The 13590-nt window shown below is 48.3% G+C and overlaps 1 protein-coding gene across 1 annotated transcript; it reads right to left on the bottom strand.

Moving 5' to 3' along the window:
• Window positions 1-1440: 1440 nt before the first annotated feature.
• Window positions 1441-12757, bottom strand: LIN28A (lin-28 homolog A). Its single transcript, XM_024554921.1, has 4 exons — window positions 12727-12757; window positions 12096-12280; window positions 2603-2787; window positions 1441-1657 (listed from the first exon to the last, which is right to left on the bottom strand). The coding sequence occupies exons 1-4, from the start codon at window positions 12755-12757 to the stop codon at window positions 1441-1443; spliced, it is 618 nt and encodes a 205-aa protein (XP_024410689.1).
• Between the last annotated feature and the right edge of the window lie 833 nt (window positions 12758-13590).

Genomic DNA, 13590 nt, shown 5'->3' with positions numbered 1-13590 from the left:
TGCTATGACACTAATCACTGCTGTAGCAGGGCAGGACACGGGCCCTGGGCGCCATCAAGAAGCCATCACTTATGGTCTCTCTGGAGGCCAAGAGGAAAAGCAAAGAATTTTTAAAGGTTGAGGAATTTAGTCGTTGCTTCAAATATCCATCCCTGGACAGCTCAAAGTGGGTAGAGAGGTATGGTTTTTAAAACACACACAAACACCCCTTGTTGTGCATGGTAAGCCTAGCCCAATCTAGTAGGGGATGGATCTGGTGTGTAATGTGAGTCCCAAACCCTGGAATTAGAGGTCTGGAACAGGAATCCTTGGTTACACATATACAGGCAACCCTCACCTAATCTTGGCTTCCCCTCTGTGCGTTTCACCTAGCCCCACCTCTCCTAACCTCTGCACCAACCACTTATTCCTGTTCAGACCAATTTGCAATCTTCCGGTAGAAGGAGATCAAGTAATGGGGCCACCCAGTTAAAATCTAGTCTTCCACAAAACATTGAAGATGGAGGGGTTTCAAGAGGACACTATGGCAGAAAACCCAGCTCTAACTGGCAAAAAGGAGGTAGTTCAATAGGCTATACACTCCAAATAGTTCTTCTCCCTTATGATAAAAACAACAAAAAGTATTCCTGCTGTGCAGACCCGGAGCTGCTGCCCACTTATCCCTGAGATTGCTCATGTACCTGAGAACACAGTGCAGGAATGAGGGCCTTAGATTAAAATACACAAAAATACAAAACCAGCATATTTATATTACGAAAAAAAGGTTAAAATGCACAAGATACGTCATTCGCACACAGCTAGTGCAGTTGGCATCCTGGAGAAAGTGGGACCCAAGGTGCAGTTATCCAAGGGACCAAATAAAATTGTATTGGCCCAGAAATGGGGTGGGAGGGAGCTTAGGAGCAGTGGGTCTGCAGCTGTTCCCCAACCATCCCCTTTGCCTACAGCCACAACCCATTGCTTGGGGCAATTTTCAGCACCCTATCGCAAGAGTGGGGGATAAGGAAAAACACTGCTGTACCCCTGAGAGATTCCCTCCCACAGAATGTAGTCGTTTGTGGGCTGGGTTCATCAATCTGGTCTCATGCTAATCTTTTCACTCTGGCAGAGGAAATATTATCATTACATATCCTTTAAAAAGAAAACAACTTCCCTATCCAGATCACTTTCAGAAGCTGGAGACTCAAATAGAGCATGCACGGAGGGATTTCCCCCAACGCCCTCACGTGCATTTGGATAGTGTGTGGTTGGAGTTCCTTTGCCTCCCGCACCCCCAGACCAGGAAGGAAGAGGGGGTGAGGCTGTGGAACCCAGCCTGTGATACATGGCAGTGCCAGCTGCCCCTTACCCACCCTGTCCCCACTTTCTCCATTCTGCCGATTGATGCCTGCTCCTTGAAACTTCCTGATCACAAAAGGATCGCCTCTGACCCACTTTAGCTCAATTCTGGGCATCTGGGAGCAAGGCAGGGCCATGGATCTCTTCTTCTTCATCCCGAAAGTAGGCTGGCTTTCCCTGTGAGCTGGGGGCCTGCTGGGCCTTCAATGGACATGAGGCCACCATATGGCTGATGCTTTGGCAGAAGTGGCACTTCTTGGGCTGGGGTGGCAGCTTGCATTCCTTGGCATGATGGTCTAGACCTCCACAGTTGTAGCACCTGGTACAAAGCAGGATGGTAAAATTGAGAAAGGAGTGAGAAGAGATCAGAAACCTTTTTTTCTGAGGACATTCGGGCTCTTTCCTTTCTGGAGACCAATTTTTCCACTTATAAAGGGAGGTATGTGACTAGGTATCTTGAAGTCCTTTCCAAACCTGAATCTAGACGATCTTCAGATTCATGTCACCTTGAAAACACTGGAATACCAAGAATAGAAACCATGGGCCCCAAGTGAGCACTATGATTTGGGGGGTAGAGAAAACTCTATACCATACCCTTAAAAACACTATACCTGCCCCAGCTGGTGTGGCTCAAAGGATTGAGCACCGGCCTGCGAACTAAAAGGTCACGGGTTCAGTTCCTGGTCAGGGCACATGCCTGGGTTTCGGGCCAGGCCCTGGGTTGGAGGTGTGGGAGGGGCAACTAATCGATGTCTCTCTCACACATTGATGTCTCTCTCCCTTGCCCTCTCTCTAAAAATAAAATAAAATATTAAAAAGACTATATCTACCTTTCATTAAAAACATAGAAGAAATTAAAGGAGTCAGATTATACAGTCTGTTTGAGCACAGAGCTAATAATATGAGTGAAACCAGCCATTTGAAGACATGGTGAAGGAACAACAAGTACAAACACCCCATTTCACATCCAGTCTCCTTTAGTTCTGAAACAATCATGTGAGGTTAGTAGCACCATCCCCACTTAGCAAGCGAGGCTACAGCTCACAGAGAAAAACTGCATCAGGTACCCTCCTCGCGCACTGCCCTCTCCTTGTCTCCCACATCTACAGTAGGTTCCCTAACCATCCAGATGTTGCCAGGAACTATAGGCTTCATTTTATCTTTGGCAACCTGGTCCAAGAAATGAGGCAAGAAGATTGAGAGAACTCTCCCCGTCCTCGGCATGTCCCTACCAATCCACATAAGCCACCTTCCCAAGCCATACCTGTCTCCTTTTGATCTGCGCTTCTGCATATTCTTCCCTTTTGGCCGCCTCTCACTTCCAATACAGAAGACCCCACCAGGGCCAGTGACTCGAATTGATTCCAGGCCCTTGGCAGACTTCTTAAAGGTGAACTCTACCGCCTCACCCTCCTTGAGGCTCCGGAAGCCCTCCATGTGCAGCTTACTCTGGGGAAGGGAAACATGGTAGATTTTATTGCTAGTCTCCATCATCACGCATCAACTCCCCCCAACAAAAACCTGCATACATGTATTCTTGTAATGGAGGAAGAACAAGTGTAATAACACTCCCATTTTACCAGTAAAGAAAAGGAGTTACCACAGTTCAGAACAAGAAATCTACATTATATTAACAAAGAACAACCCTGTTATAGCAGGTGCCATTACATTTTTTATACAGCTAATCTCATCTGTTCCAAGTAAAATAGAAGAAAAAAATGTAAAGATAGAATTTAAGGAAAAGACAGTATGACCCAAGCAGATGCATATATATAAGGGCAAGTCCACTAGGAGAACCCAGCATATGAGGGGAAATCAACAGGTGACGTAAACAAGTCAATAAATACTGTTGAGAACATTCGCTCTATATTTGGACATGAAGCCAGAATTCTACACTGTGTATCATATACATCTAAAATATATTCCAGACCTTAAATATATGTATACGCTAAAAAGACTAAAGCTATAAAATCAAGACACATAATTAGACCGATAAAACTACAAAAAACTACTGTAAATAAAAAAAGAGAGAGATAATCACAAAACAATACAACTAGGTAATTTGCAGGACAGCACGATAATCTCACCGGTCCAACAGCCCATTCCACCTCGCTACTTGCTGCTTACCACCACCTGGCTGGGGGTGACAGCCCCTTCCAGACCTACCAATGTCAAGTCCCTGTTGTGTTCACTGCTGCATTGTGCACCTAGGTAACGCCTCACACATTTTTGGATTAATGAATAAGGTGTAGATTTTAATTACTTGACTTGGAAAAATGACCAGATATATTTAAAGGAAAAAAAAAAGATTTAGAATCATGTATGGAGCGCCCATTAAAATACTGCATGTTTGTACCAAAGTTTAAAGACTTTGAGGGAGCACCGGAGATCTTGCTTCCTGGCATATGTCATTAGTTGGGCTCAGATGAACTCATAAAAATTCTCCTAAAAAATACTGACACTTGCAAAGAGGAGCCTAGCAGCCTTCAGATAAACAGTTATTCACACAGCTAGTTGAGTGGCAAAGCCAGTGTCAAAAGAACCCAGGATTCCTGATTTGAAGCTCACAGCCCATTCCACCTTGCCACGTACTGCTTAACACCACCACCTTACTAGAGGTGACAGCGGCTCCTATACCTGACCCAGAATAGGCTTCATTACAGCTTCCTTGATCACTTGGACAGGTGTCAACAAGGTATAGTCACCACAGGAAGTGAGGTTCAGAGAAGCAAGAGTCCTGGGTGCCGGAGGGAACGTGAGTAAGCAGCATGAGTGTTTTATAACTGGTGTTGGCTGTGGGGGGGGACACTATTCCAAACTGGGTGCTAGATGAAGCATGCTCTTTAGCCAGATGGGGTCCTCAATTCATCAATCACACTTTTGTTTTAACCTAAATGGTATTGCTTAAGACAATACTTCCACTGAGATAATTGATTAAGAGCACTGGCTCAGTTGCCAGATACATCCTGGTCCATGAAATGCTGGTTCTACCAACCTGGCAGAGTAACCTTGGTCAACCATTCACCTTTGGGCCTCAAATCCTTCAGAGACAAGGGCTAACTACCAGCAGGGTATCTAGAGATGGCTCCACAGCAGAAAGGTGCCAGCCCTCTTTCCCGTTGCACCGTTAACGATCCTGAATTTGAAGTTAGATGTGATTTGTCTCTTGTTGAGCTGGACAAGCCAGGGAATCAGGAGGTACTGGAGGAGTTCAATCAAGACCCAGGCAATAGCAGCTTCTCCTATTTGCCTAGTGGGCTCATAGGCTGGGACACGCCCAGGCCTAGCTATAATTCAGCAGATGAGTGATTAAGCACAAGTCCGGAGACTAAAGGCCTGTTCCCTCCTTTCTTACCTACAAATTGAAGTAACTACTAACTTTATGGTGGTACTGTGAGGTTTTAAGCATGAAAAGTAATTAACACAGCCTGCCACATGTAAATCCCCACCGAGTGGCAATTATCATCAACCTCTTCAAACTGGATCACAGGAGAGTAACAGTGGGAACCAAGTTACTCTTGAGACTGGGAACTTTAACTCTGGCTTTTATCATTAATTAGCGGTGGAAATTCAGAAAACTATTCCCTCTCTGAGCTCCAATTTACTGAGGAAACACTCTCTTTATCTACATCTTGTAGACTTACTGTAAGACCGAGGGTAATATAAATGGGGCCAATATGAAACTGACTAGTCCTCTCAGGTCACCCACTCTATCATTGGAGGATTTGAGGTCTGTTTAAGACGTTCAAATAGTTAAAAAAAACAACTGCAGGCACCTCACCATAACAGGTCAAGATTTAGACTGGATGTCTCTAGGGGTGGCTCCCTGCCCCCTGCTTGGCCCCTTCCTAAAACACATAGTTTGAATTCCTCTCTTATCAGAGAGGTAATCAGCATGCAGCCCCACTGAGCCAGGCTCACAGGGCCCCGAATCAGAAAGGAGCCAGAAATTCTTGTTACAACCCCCACCCTACCCCCAACCACACACAAAGCAGGGCCCGCCCCTCTCCCCATCCCCTCCAAAAAAAGAAAAGGCTTGGGGCGGGGAGGGGCAAGGCCTGAGTTCCCCCAATAGAGCCCAGACCCTGGAAACAAAGAGTTGACACTGGTTGGTTCTGGTGGTCAGATTCCTGGAGTTCCAGAGGCTGAGATTACATACATACACACACACACACACACACACACACACACACACACACACACACACACACACCATTCATTGGTTCCTTCCTTCCTCTTCTCCTTGAGGTTATGTTCTCCGTGTGAGAAATGGATAGAGACACCTTTCTTCCCTAGTTAAGCTTGGTGGGTCTGCCAGAGTCACCAGCAGCAGCCATCTTTCCTTCTCTCTGACCTGCCACCCCTCACTTCCAGGGCTGGAACTCAATAGGATCTGATCCCCTCCCCTCCAGTGACTTCAGTCAAATCCTTTACACAGGAACATGAATTAGGGTTACTTACTCAGAAAAATTACTTTACAGATTTTTATTTTATTTTTAGAGAGACGAGAAGGGAGGGAGAAAGAGAGGGAGACAAACATGGATTGATGGCCTCTCGCGTGTCTCCAGCTAGGGACCTGGCCCACAACCCAAGCATGTGCCCTGCCTGGGAATCAAACCAGCGACCTTTCAGTTCACAGGCCAGTGCTCAAACCACCAAACCACACCAGCCAGGGCTCAGATAAACTATTTTTTAGGTGATGCGGGAGGCAGGTCTCCACGCTTCCTTCCCCAATGTGTTTAAAGAAAGGAGGGCGGGCAGGCTACAGGGCAGCCCACTGCTTAGGGGAAGGTAGCATTTAATCAGACAGAAAAGTTTCAAAAGGCTTTTCTTTTTTTTTTTTGCATGGCAGGGAATGACTTGGGCCAGTTATGCCTTCTGCTCCCTTCATACCTCACCGCTGCCTACTCCAACCTTCCCCCACATCAAGTGTCCCCACCCCAGCACCAACATATGCCTTTTAAGCTTAAAAGCACGAAGAGACCAGACCTTAGGGGTCACTCAGAGAGTGTGAAGAAAGCTCACGAGAATTTGAGATTCCCTCATCTTGCTCAATGGAGGTTGGATAGCTTTGGGTCTTTAATCATCTGTAAAAGCAGGGGATCAGACTTAGATGGCTACGAGCTCTGACATATCCCTCCTTCGCCCACCTCCCCACCTTTATCATATCTCTCTTTTCTACCTAAGTGGCAGAGTCAGGATTTCAGAATACCCACTGGCTTTGCTGACAGGAATCAAAGCTGGCATTCCCAGCTTTTCTGTAACACCCGCGGCCATTCCAGCTCAAGACTACCTAGGTGCCCAGTATTGCACACAATTTGTGGAATAAACTATAGCCTGACTCTATAGCCAGCGCTATGCAATATAATCCAAATCACATGGACATTTTAAAACTTTCTAATAGCCACATTTAAAAAGTAAAAAGCAGGTAAAACTCATTTTAATGACTCAGTCCTGAAGCGTCCTCATGTTTGGATATGAGCTTCATTCCTGAAAGTAGAGGGTTTGGAGGGGCTGGGACAAACCAACCAGTTTTCCCAGAAGCAGTTTATTTGATAGTTTATTTGTTAGGGAAGGTGGGGAAAGCAATCTGTTCAGGACCACCTCCGCATCACCTCTGCTCAGACAGAGCCAGCACCACCAGCTCCTGTCTGGAGTCCTCCACCAGATGGTGCTGCTCATCCACCCATTGGCACAAAGCTGCCAACGGGCAGAAGGAAGGAGCTGCCTGTGAAGACAAGTGTGCACCTGGATCTCTCTCCCCAGCGACTTTGGGCAGAATCTCTTCTGTCCTCAGGAAGGTGGAGTTTCAAGGGGACTGAACTCTGATGAGGGAGAGACCCTGTAAGGATGGGACGTTTACTCCTCACCTTGTCCCCACCCTCCCACTCAGGGTACAAAAGAGAGGATCCTGGAGTTTTAAGCCAGTAACCCTGTACTTGTGCAATTTACAAAAGCCATTCATTTGCATTTTGGTTTCCTGTCTAAATTAAATTAACTCCAAACTGAGATAATTTAAAATTAATCTGTACTAATTATGTACTATTCTTTCAAGTTTTCTCTTCCTCCTCCCCCACCTTCTTTGACCTCCCAGACTTAACACATAATAATTAGGCAATTACTATTTATACTGAAGGAAGGTGGGGTAGACGTTTTGCCTGGGGTAGTTTCTCCTCCCACCCCACCCCAAAATTTTAAAAACCCATGGAATTAGAAGGATGATGTTATAGTTTGATTCGGAATGTTCCAGAAACCACATGCCCTGCGGAGTCACTGAAAACCACTTACAGGGCAAGTAGTAGTGTCACCAAATACAAGTTATTAGTTTCTGACAGTGGAAGCTTTGCTCAGGATGGTGGTACAGCCTTTATTTGGGTCCTTTTCTGGAAAGCATGTCTCCTCAGAAAGAAAAGGACCCAAGAAGACACCATAATGCTCAAATTAACCCAGGTACTTCTCTACCAACTTCCTCAAAAGACAGCGGTTCACTCATTTTTTAAAATATGCTTTATCCTATTAAGACGGAAATGAAATCACTAATGACCACTAATCCCATGGCTTCCCATCCGTCCAGAAAGAGAGCAGCTATATCAGTTAACATTCCCTCCCCATCTCCAGTCTTTTGTTCTGAAGGAAAACCTGTACTAACAAGGACCCCAAACTGTTTGTGTACTCCTGATTCTCCTAGGAGCCCCTTGCTTCTTCACATTCATTGCTTCGGTCTACCAACTGTGAACCCGAAATCTAACCCGCTGGCTAGTCTCTCTCTCTGAAGAGCTTATAGGTTAGTTAGGGGAAGGGATAAGACTAGTGCATCACTAACTAGAGACAGGAGGTGAGCAATCAGAGGCACCACTAATGTTATAAACCAGGTGAAAGATCTCATTACACACACCACCCCCAACCCCAAGAGTCCTAACCTAGACCCTGCCTGAGGCTGCACTATCTTCAGGAAAAGCAGGTTTGAGCAGTTCCAATAGTTTATCAGTACTAAAAATTTTTTCGAACCCAAACTCCATTGGGCTCTTCTTTTTCCTCCAGGCCTTCTAATACAGTCTTTTAGCCAGAAAGCTGTTTTTAAAATATCTGGGTTCTGATTAGTGGTGGGAAGAAGCAGGGCACCTTGTTCTCATTTTTAATTTTGTGGGGTCTGGGAGTTGAGCCACAGGAAACATATTAAGCTAAAACTCTTCAAATGGCCACCATGGCGATGTCAGAAATCTCAGGAAACTGAGACAGTTTATCTTTCTTGCTCCAGCTTTCCCTGTATAACTGTTTCTCAACTGGGGGTGATTTTGCCTCTGAGGGGCATTTGGTAATGTCTGGAGACATTTTTTGTTGTCACAACTGAAGGATGTTCATAAAGAGGAATTATCCTGCTCGAATTATGTCCTTTGTGGTTGAGAAACCTGGACTTAAGGGCTGACCATCTGCCATTATGATTTTTAAATTCCTCTAACCCCAGGAACAGGCCAAGAGTTCTTGATCCAAAGACCTGTAGCTGAATAAAAGAAAAGAACTGTTAGAGTAATCTCTTTGCTTTATTTTTTTAAAGGCTAAGAGTTTGTTTTGTTTCCTACTCATTCACACCCTAGGAGCATAAAGTAAGACGGAGAGTAAGAACAGTAATGAACAGTGTTAAGCACCAAGCAGGCCCACCCGGGAAGGGAAAAGAAAATGTTAAATTGCTTTTCCCCCCTCCTTAGGAAGGGGCTCCCAGACCACCTCTCCTGTACTCTAACTGCAAGGTACCCACCACCAGCAGCCAAAGAAGGGGAGGTTTCTTCTTAAAGAGAAATGTCCTACCCTCCCTCCCTCCACTTTGGGAACATTTTCCTCCCCCAGGACAATTTTTAAGGATCATCCTGAATCTACTTCATTCCTCTGTATTAGATTTCCAGAGAACTATTTCTCAAGTGCAGGGACTGGAATCGCTAGTCTGACTTACTGCTATGGTAGGGTTTGAGGGTTAATTCAAGCCCAGGCAGCATGTTATCGAGACCTAATGCCCTGACCAGTGTGGCTCAGTTGGTTGGACATCGTTCTGCAAAGTGAAGGGTAGCTGGCTTGCTTGCCAGTCAGAGCGCATGCCTGGGTTGTCGATGGATGCTTCTCCCCTTCTCTAAAACTAAATAAATAAAATCTTTGGGGAAAAAAACCCTATCAAGTTAAGGCTCAGTCACTGTCCTGTGACTATTAGTCATATCAAATTCTGGATTCCTTATCCCAGCTCAACTCCCTCTTGATAACTTATTCAACAGTGGAATGTCACTGCAAATTCCAAGACTCTGAGGTCCAGATTGCCTCCAAACCAACCCATCTGAAACAGATGGTGTGGACTTCACCCCCCAAACCTGAAGGTTCCTGCTTTTCTCTCTGCCATCTAATATTTCCAATTGCTTTTGATCCTAAGGTTAAGTGCCCTGAGGCACAGACCCACTTGCTCAGGAAAACCTTTCCCTGGATCTGATTATCACTGTGGGAGTTCAGAGCTAGTCACACCAAGATGTGCCTCTGTAGTATGTGGATTTTTCCAAGAAAAAGCTGCAGGATTAAGAAAGCTTCTGCCCCTCTCTTAACTACCTATAAGTTGAATTAGAAGCCTTACCCATAGTAAGAATTTATCAGAGATAAACTCTTCTGACTGGTCTAGAGGGTAGGACAGGCTAAACTTCTTTTTACTAAACATCTGCTCTTCTTATGGTCCCACAGTAACCCTTCAAAGCCCCCAAGGCATCTTACCTCATCCCTAGCTCAGAATGTCTATGAAGGAACACCCAGGTTTCCTTTGTATCTTTAAATCTCTTGTGCATATGGAGTTCCTGACTCTCATATATGCAGGGTTCCTATACACATGTATTAAATTTGGTTACTCTCTCTTGCTAATCTGTCTCATGTCTACTTGATTAGACCAGCCAAAGGAACCTTGAGGGTAGAGGAAAGTGTCTTCCTCCCCCACATCGCCAAGGAACCCAAGATGAGGAGGGGGTTACACCCCCCTATTCAGCAGCCTTAGGAATGAAGGCAAGAAAATGTTGATTCTGACCCTTATTCAAAGCCTCCCAAAGTTGGGGTAGCTGTCTAGTCCCTCTCCAGACCCAGAAGGGTTTTAATTTCTTTGTGATCAGATAAATGGTAGAGTGGGAGAGCTGGCTACCCAGCCGAGGAGGGCCATTCAAAGCTGGTTCCTGTAATAAAGTGATTTAATAGATCTAAAGAGGCCAATTCCCTTTTTCTCCCACAATTACTTCCTGTGGATTATCATTCACATATGTAAATGACACAGGAAAGGGGGCAACGTCACTAACTAGAACTACCCATAGTTGTCTGATAGGGGGTAAGAACGAATGCTACAAAGGAGTAGGTAAGCATTCCGCTGCAGACCCTCCTTGCAGATGTTCAAGCAGCCCAGTGACCCCAAGTCACCAACATGAACTGGCACACCCCCATCTCTTTGGGTCCCCGATCTCCCTTGTTGCCCCTCCCACACTTCACTTCCTCTGAGAGCCTCCAACCAGTCCACCCAGCATCTCCCTTCTCCACCCCTCCCCCTCCAGAATACCATCCCTCAGGCTCCAACCCTTAATCCCCACATCCTCCTTTCCCCTCCCCCATGGCTCTAAAGCCAACCTCCCCAAAGTAACCCCTCCCTGCCCGGCCTGGGTGCCCACCTCCTTGGCCGGGGATTAGCAGTTTCTTCTTCTCAGGCCCAGCCCCAAACCTCCAAATGTGGAAGGGACACAGGCAACAACTTCCTTTACATATAGTCCTTATGAGTGGCTAGTGTCCCAGGACCACCCAAAGGCTTCCTAAGATATTTAGGAAGGGGTGAGGGAGAGGCCAGGGAAGAGGGAAACCTGAAGTCTCTGGCTCCTTGTTTGAGGCTGGGAATGTTAGGACAGCAATGAATGGCTCTCTGGGGCCATAAATGCCAAGCTGAGAATAGGTCCAGAGGCTAGCCTCCCTCGACCCCTGCCCTGCGACACTGAATTTCACCCCCACTGTTCTGCCGGTGCTGTAACTGAGAACTTGGGGTTGCGACCTAACTCCTCCCAACCTGGCCCAGGAATCCGAGGCCTGGGCTCCTTAGATTTTCCTTTCTGGTAGGACCCGGACCGCAAAAGCCCAGTTGGTAAACTGTATGCCTGAGACTGGTCATTTGGCGGAGCTTTCAAGCCCCCAAACACACCCTTTAAAGATCTGCCAAATCCACCTAGGTAGGCCCCAGGGACTGAGTTTTGTGTGACCACCTGGCTGGGTGAGGAGACCTGGCTGACTCTGTAGCTCTATCCTTGTTGGATCCTAGAGCAGTTTCCCTCCCTCTCCCTGCCCGGGAGCTCCATTCACTTGTGAGTGAAAGACGCTCGGTGCTCAGGGCCCTTGGTATGGCCCGGCATGTGCTTTCCTGGACGGCATGCTGGCCCTCCCCCCACCCGCAAGCACAATACAACCTTAGTTTCTGCCACATGGGGTCACCTCCCTGCCCCTGCCCCCTTCCCAGGGGAAAGAGGTAACAAACACGTGGTAAGCCAGAAGGGTTCCCGGAAGGGAGTGGGAGGTGCTGATCATCGGCTCTGCCTCTCACTCTCGTCATGTTGGAGTTAACCAGAAATCAGATCTGGGGTACCATCGCAAAGATGGGAACGCACAATGAGGGCCCTTGACCGCCTTCAATCTAATAGCCGAGGGTGTCCGCCCACCCTTGAATACTCGCGCCAACATCCCTTCCCCGCAAAAGTTACCAGAATCGGTCTCACCTGGTGCACAAAGACATCCACCGGTGGGTCCAGCGCGACCCCCGCGCGGGCGGTCATGGACAGGAAGCCGAACCCCATGCGCACGTTGAACCACTTACAGATGCCGGCACCGTGCAGCAGCTGCGGCTCCTCTGCCGCCGGGGCCGCGTCCGCCGGCGCCTCCTCCGGCGCCTTGGCGCAGCCACCTGGAGATTGAGAAGGCGCTCAGCTCGCGGACCACGAAATGGGAGAACCCTCCCAGAGGCCCGGCAGGGAGACCCGGGTGTCCAGCCCGCGGGTGGACATCCAGGAGGCTGCAGCCAGTAATAAAAGACCTGTCCCGGCTGCCCCAACCTTACTCTGAGGCCAGTGGTGGGTGCCCCGAAAGTTTTGCTCATTTTCCCACAACACGTTGCCCAGGGATAGACCACCGGACAGGCCCTTCCTCCTCTCTCCCCCTGCCCCGTAGCCTCTAAGTGCGCGCCACTGGGACGCCAGCGTTCTTTGCTCCACAGATGACCCCCTGAAGCAGGAAACCGCACAGAATTGGGCTCCTCTGGCCAGCCTGGGGAACACTTTCCCACCTCCCTTTTAAGTGGCTTCTGGGAGCCCCTGCAGCCTGGGGTGTCCCCAGTAAGTCCCGAGCTCGAACCTGCAAACTGCTGGTTTGACACGGAGCCCATGGTAGTCGGCTAAGCCCGCGGCCCGGGCCCCAGGTCCGGCGGCTGTTTGCCCCAGAGAAGTCCGGAGGCAAAGGGGTGGCTCAGAGAAGAGGCAGCTACATCTTCCCCAGCACAATAGCGGTGGGAGGGCCCACGGCTTTTCAAAGGCTCCCAAATTCTAATAGACAATGACCCAACCCCCCGCGGGCAGCCCCCTCCTCTCTCCTCCCTCTTCTTTCCCCTCCCTTTTCCTTCGGCTCCAGCTCCTGCCCTCCCCCACACTGCGTTCTCTGACACCTCTGGGGTGTCCCTTCTCAGAACCCTGAGGTTTGACACCTCCTCTCCATACACACATCTGGAAATAGGGACCGTCAGCCCTAAAAGTCTTGAGTACCCCAGAATTTGGAATCCTTCACTTTAATGACTCGTTGGGGGTCCCAGAGCAACATACAGGTGGGGGGACTGTGTGTGCATGTGAGGGGTAGTTTCAAAACCATGTGACTTCTCCCCCACACACTCACACACCGCCCCCGCCCCCCGCGCAGATAATTATACATTCCAGAGAGTTGGGGGAGGGAGGTGTGAGCCTGGCAGCGCTGGCCAATCAGAGACACAAACCACCTGTCAAGGGAGAAATGGATGAGCCCTCCCCCTCCCCCAGCACTTTAGCGCCCCTCCCCCTCCCTTCCCCTTCAGGCCTCCGAGCTGACCCGGCTGCTCGGCGCTGACCCGCTCTCACCCCCCACCCCCGTGTGCTTAGATAGACCTGGAGTTCAGGATACTAGGAAGCCTGAGATGGGGAAGCGCGGGGGGAGGCTGGAGACCCGGCAAGATTGATCTCAAGTCCACACCAA

This window comes from Desmodus rotundus, chromosome 3, assembly GCF_022682495.2.
Source record: "Desmodus rotundus isolate HL8 chromosome 3, HLdesRot8A.1, whole genome shotgun sequence".
Lineage (NCBI taxonomy): Eukaryota > Metazoa > Chordata > Mammalia > Chiroptera > Phyllostomidae > Desmodus > Desmodus rotundus.
Note: the sequence above shows the minus strand (reverse complement) of the source record. Positions and strands in the feature narration are given on the sequence as shown.

Excerpts from the sequence above, each read along its gene's own strand:
- LIN28A (XM_024554921.1), bottom strand. The coding sequence starts at position 12,757 with ATGGGCTCCGTGTCAAACCAGCAGTTTGCAG. Across the intron at positions 2,788-12,095 it reads TGGATGTCTTTGTGCACCAG|AGTAAGCTGCACATGGAGGG; the intron begins GTGAGACCGATT and ends TCCCTTCCCCAG. Across the intron at positions 1,658-2,602 it reads CGCAGATCAAAAGGAGACAG|GTGCTACAACTGTGGAGGTC; the intron begins GTATGGCTTGGG and ends GCTTTGTACCAG.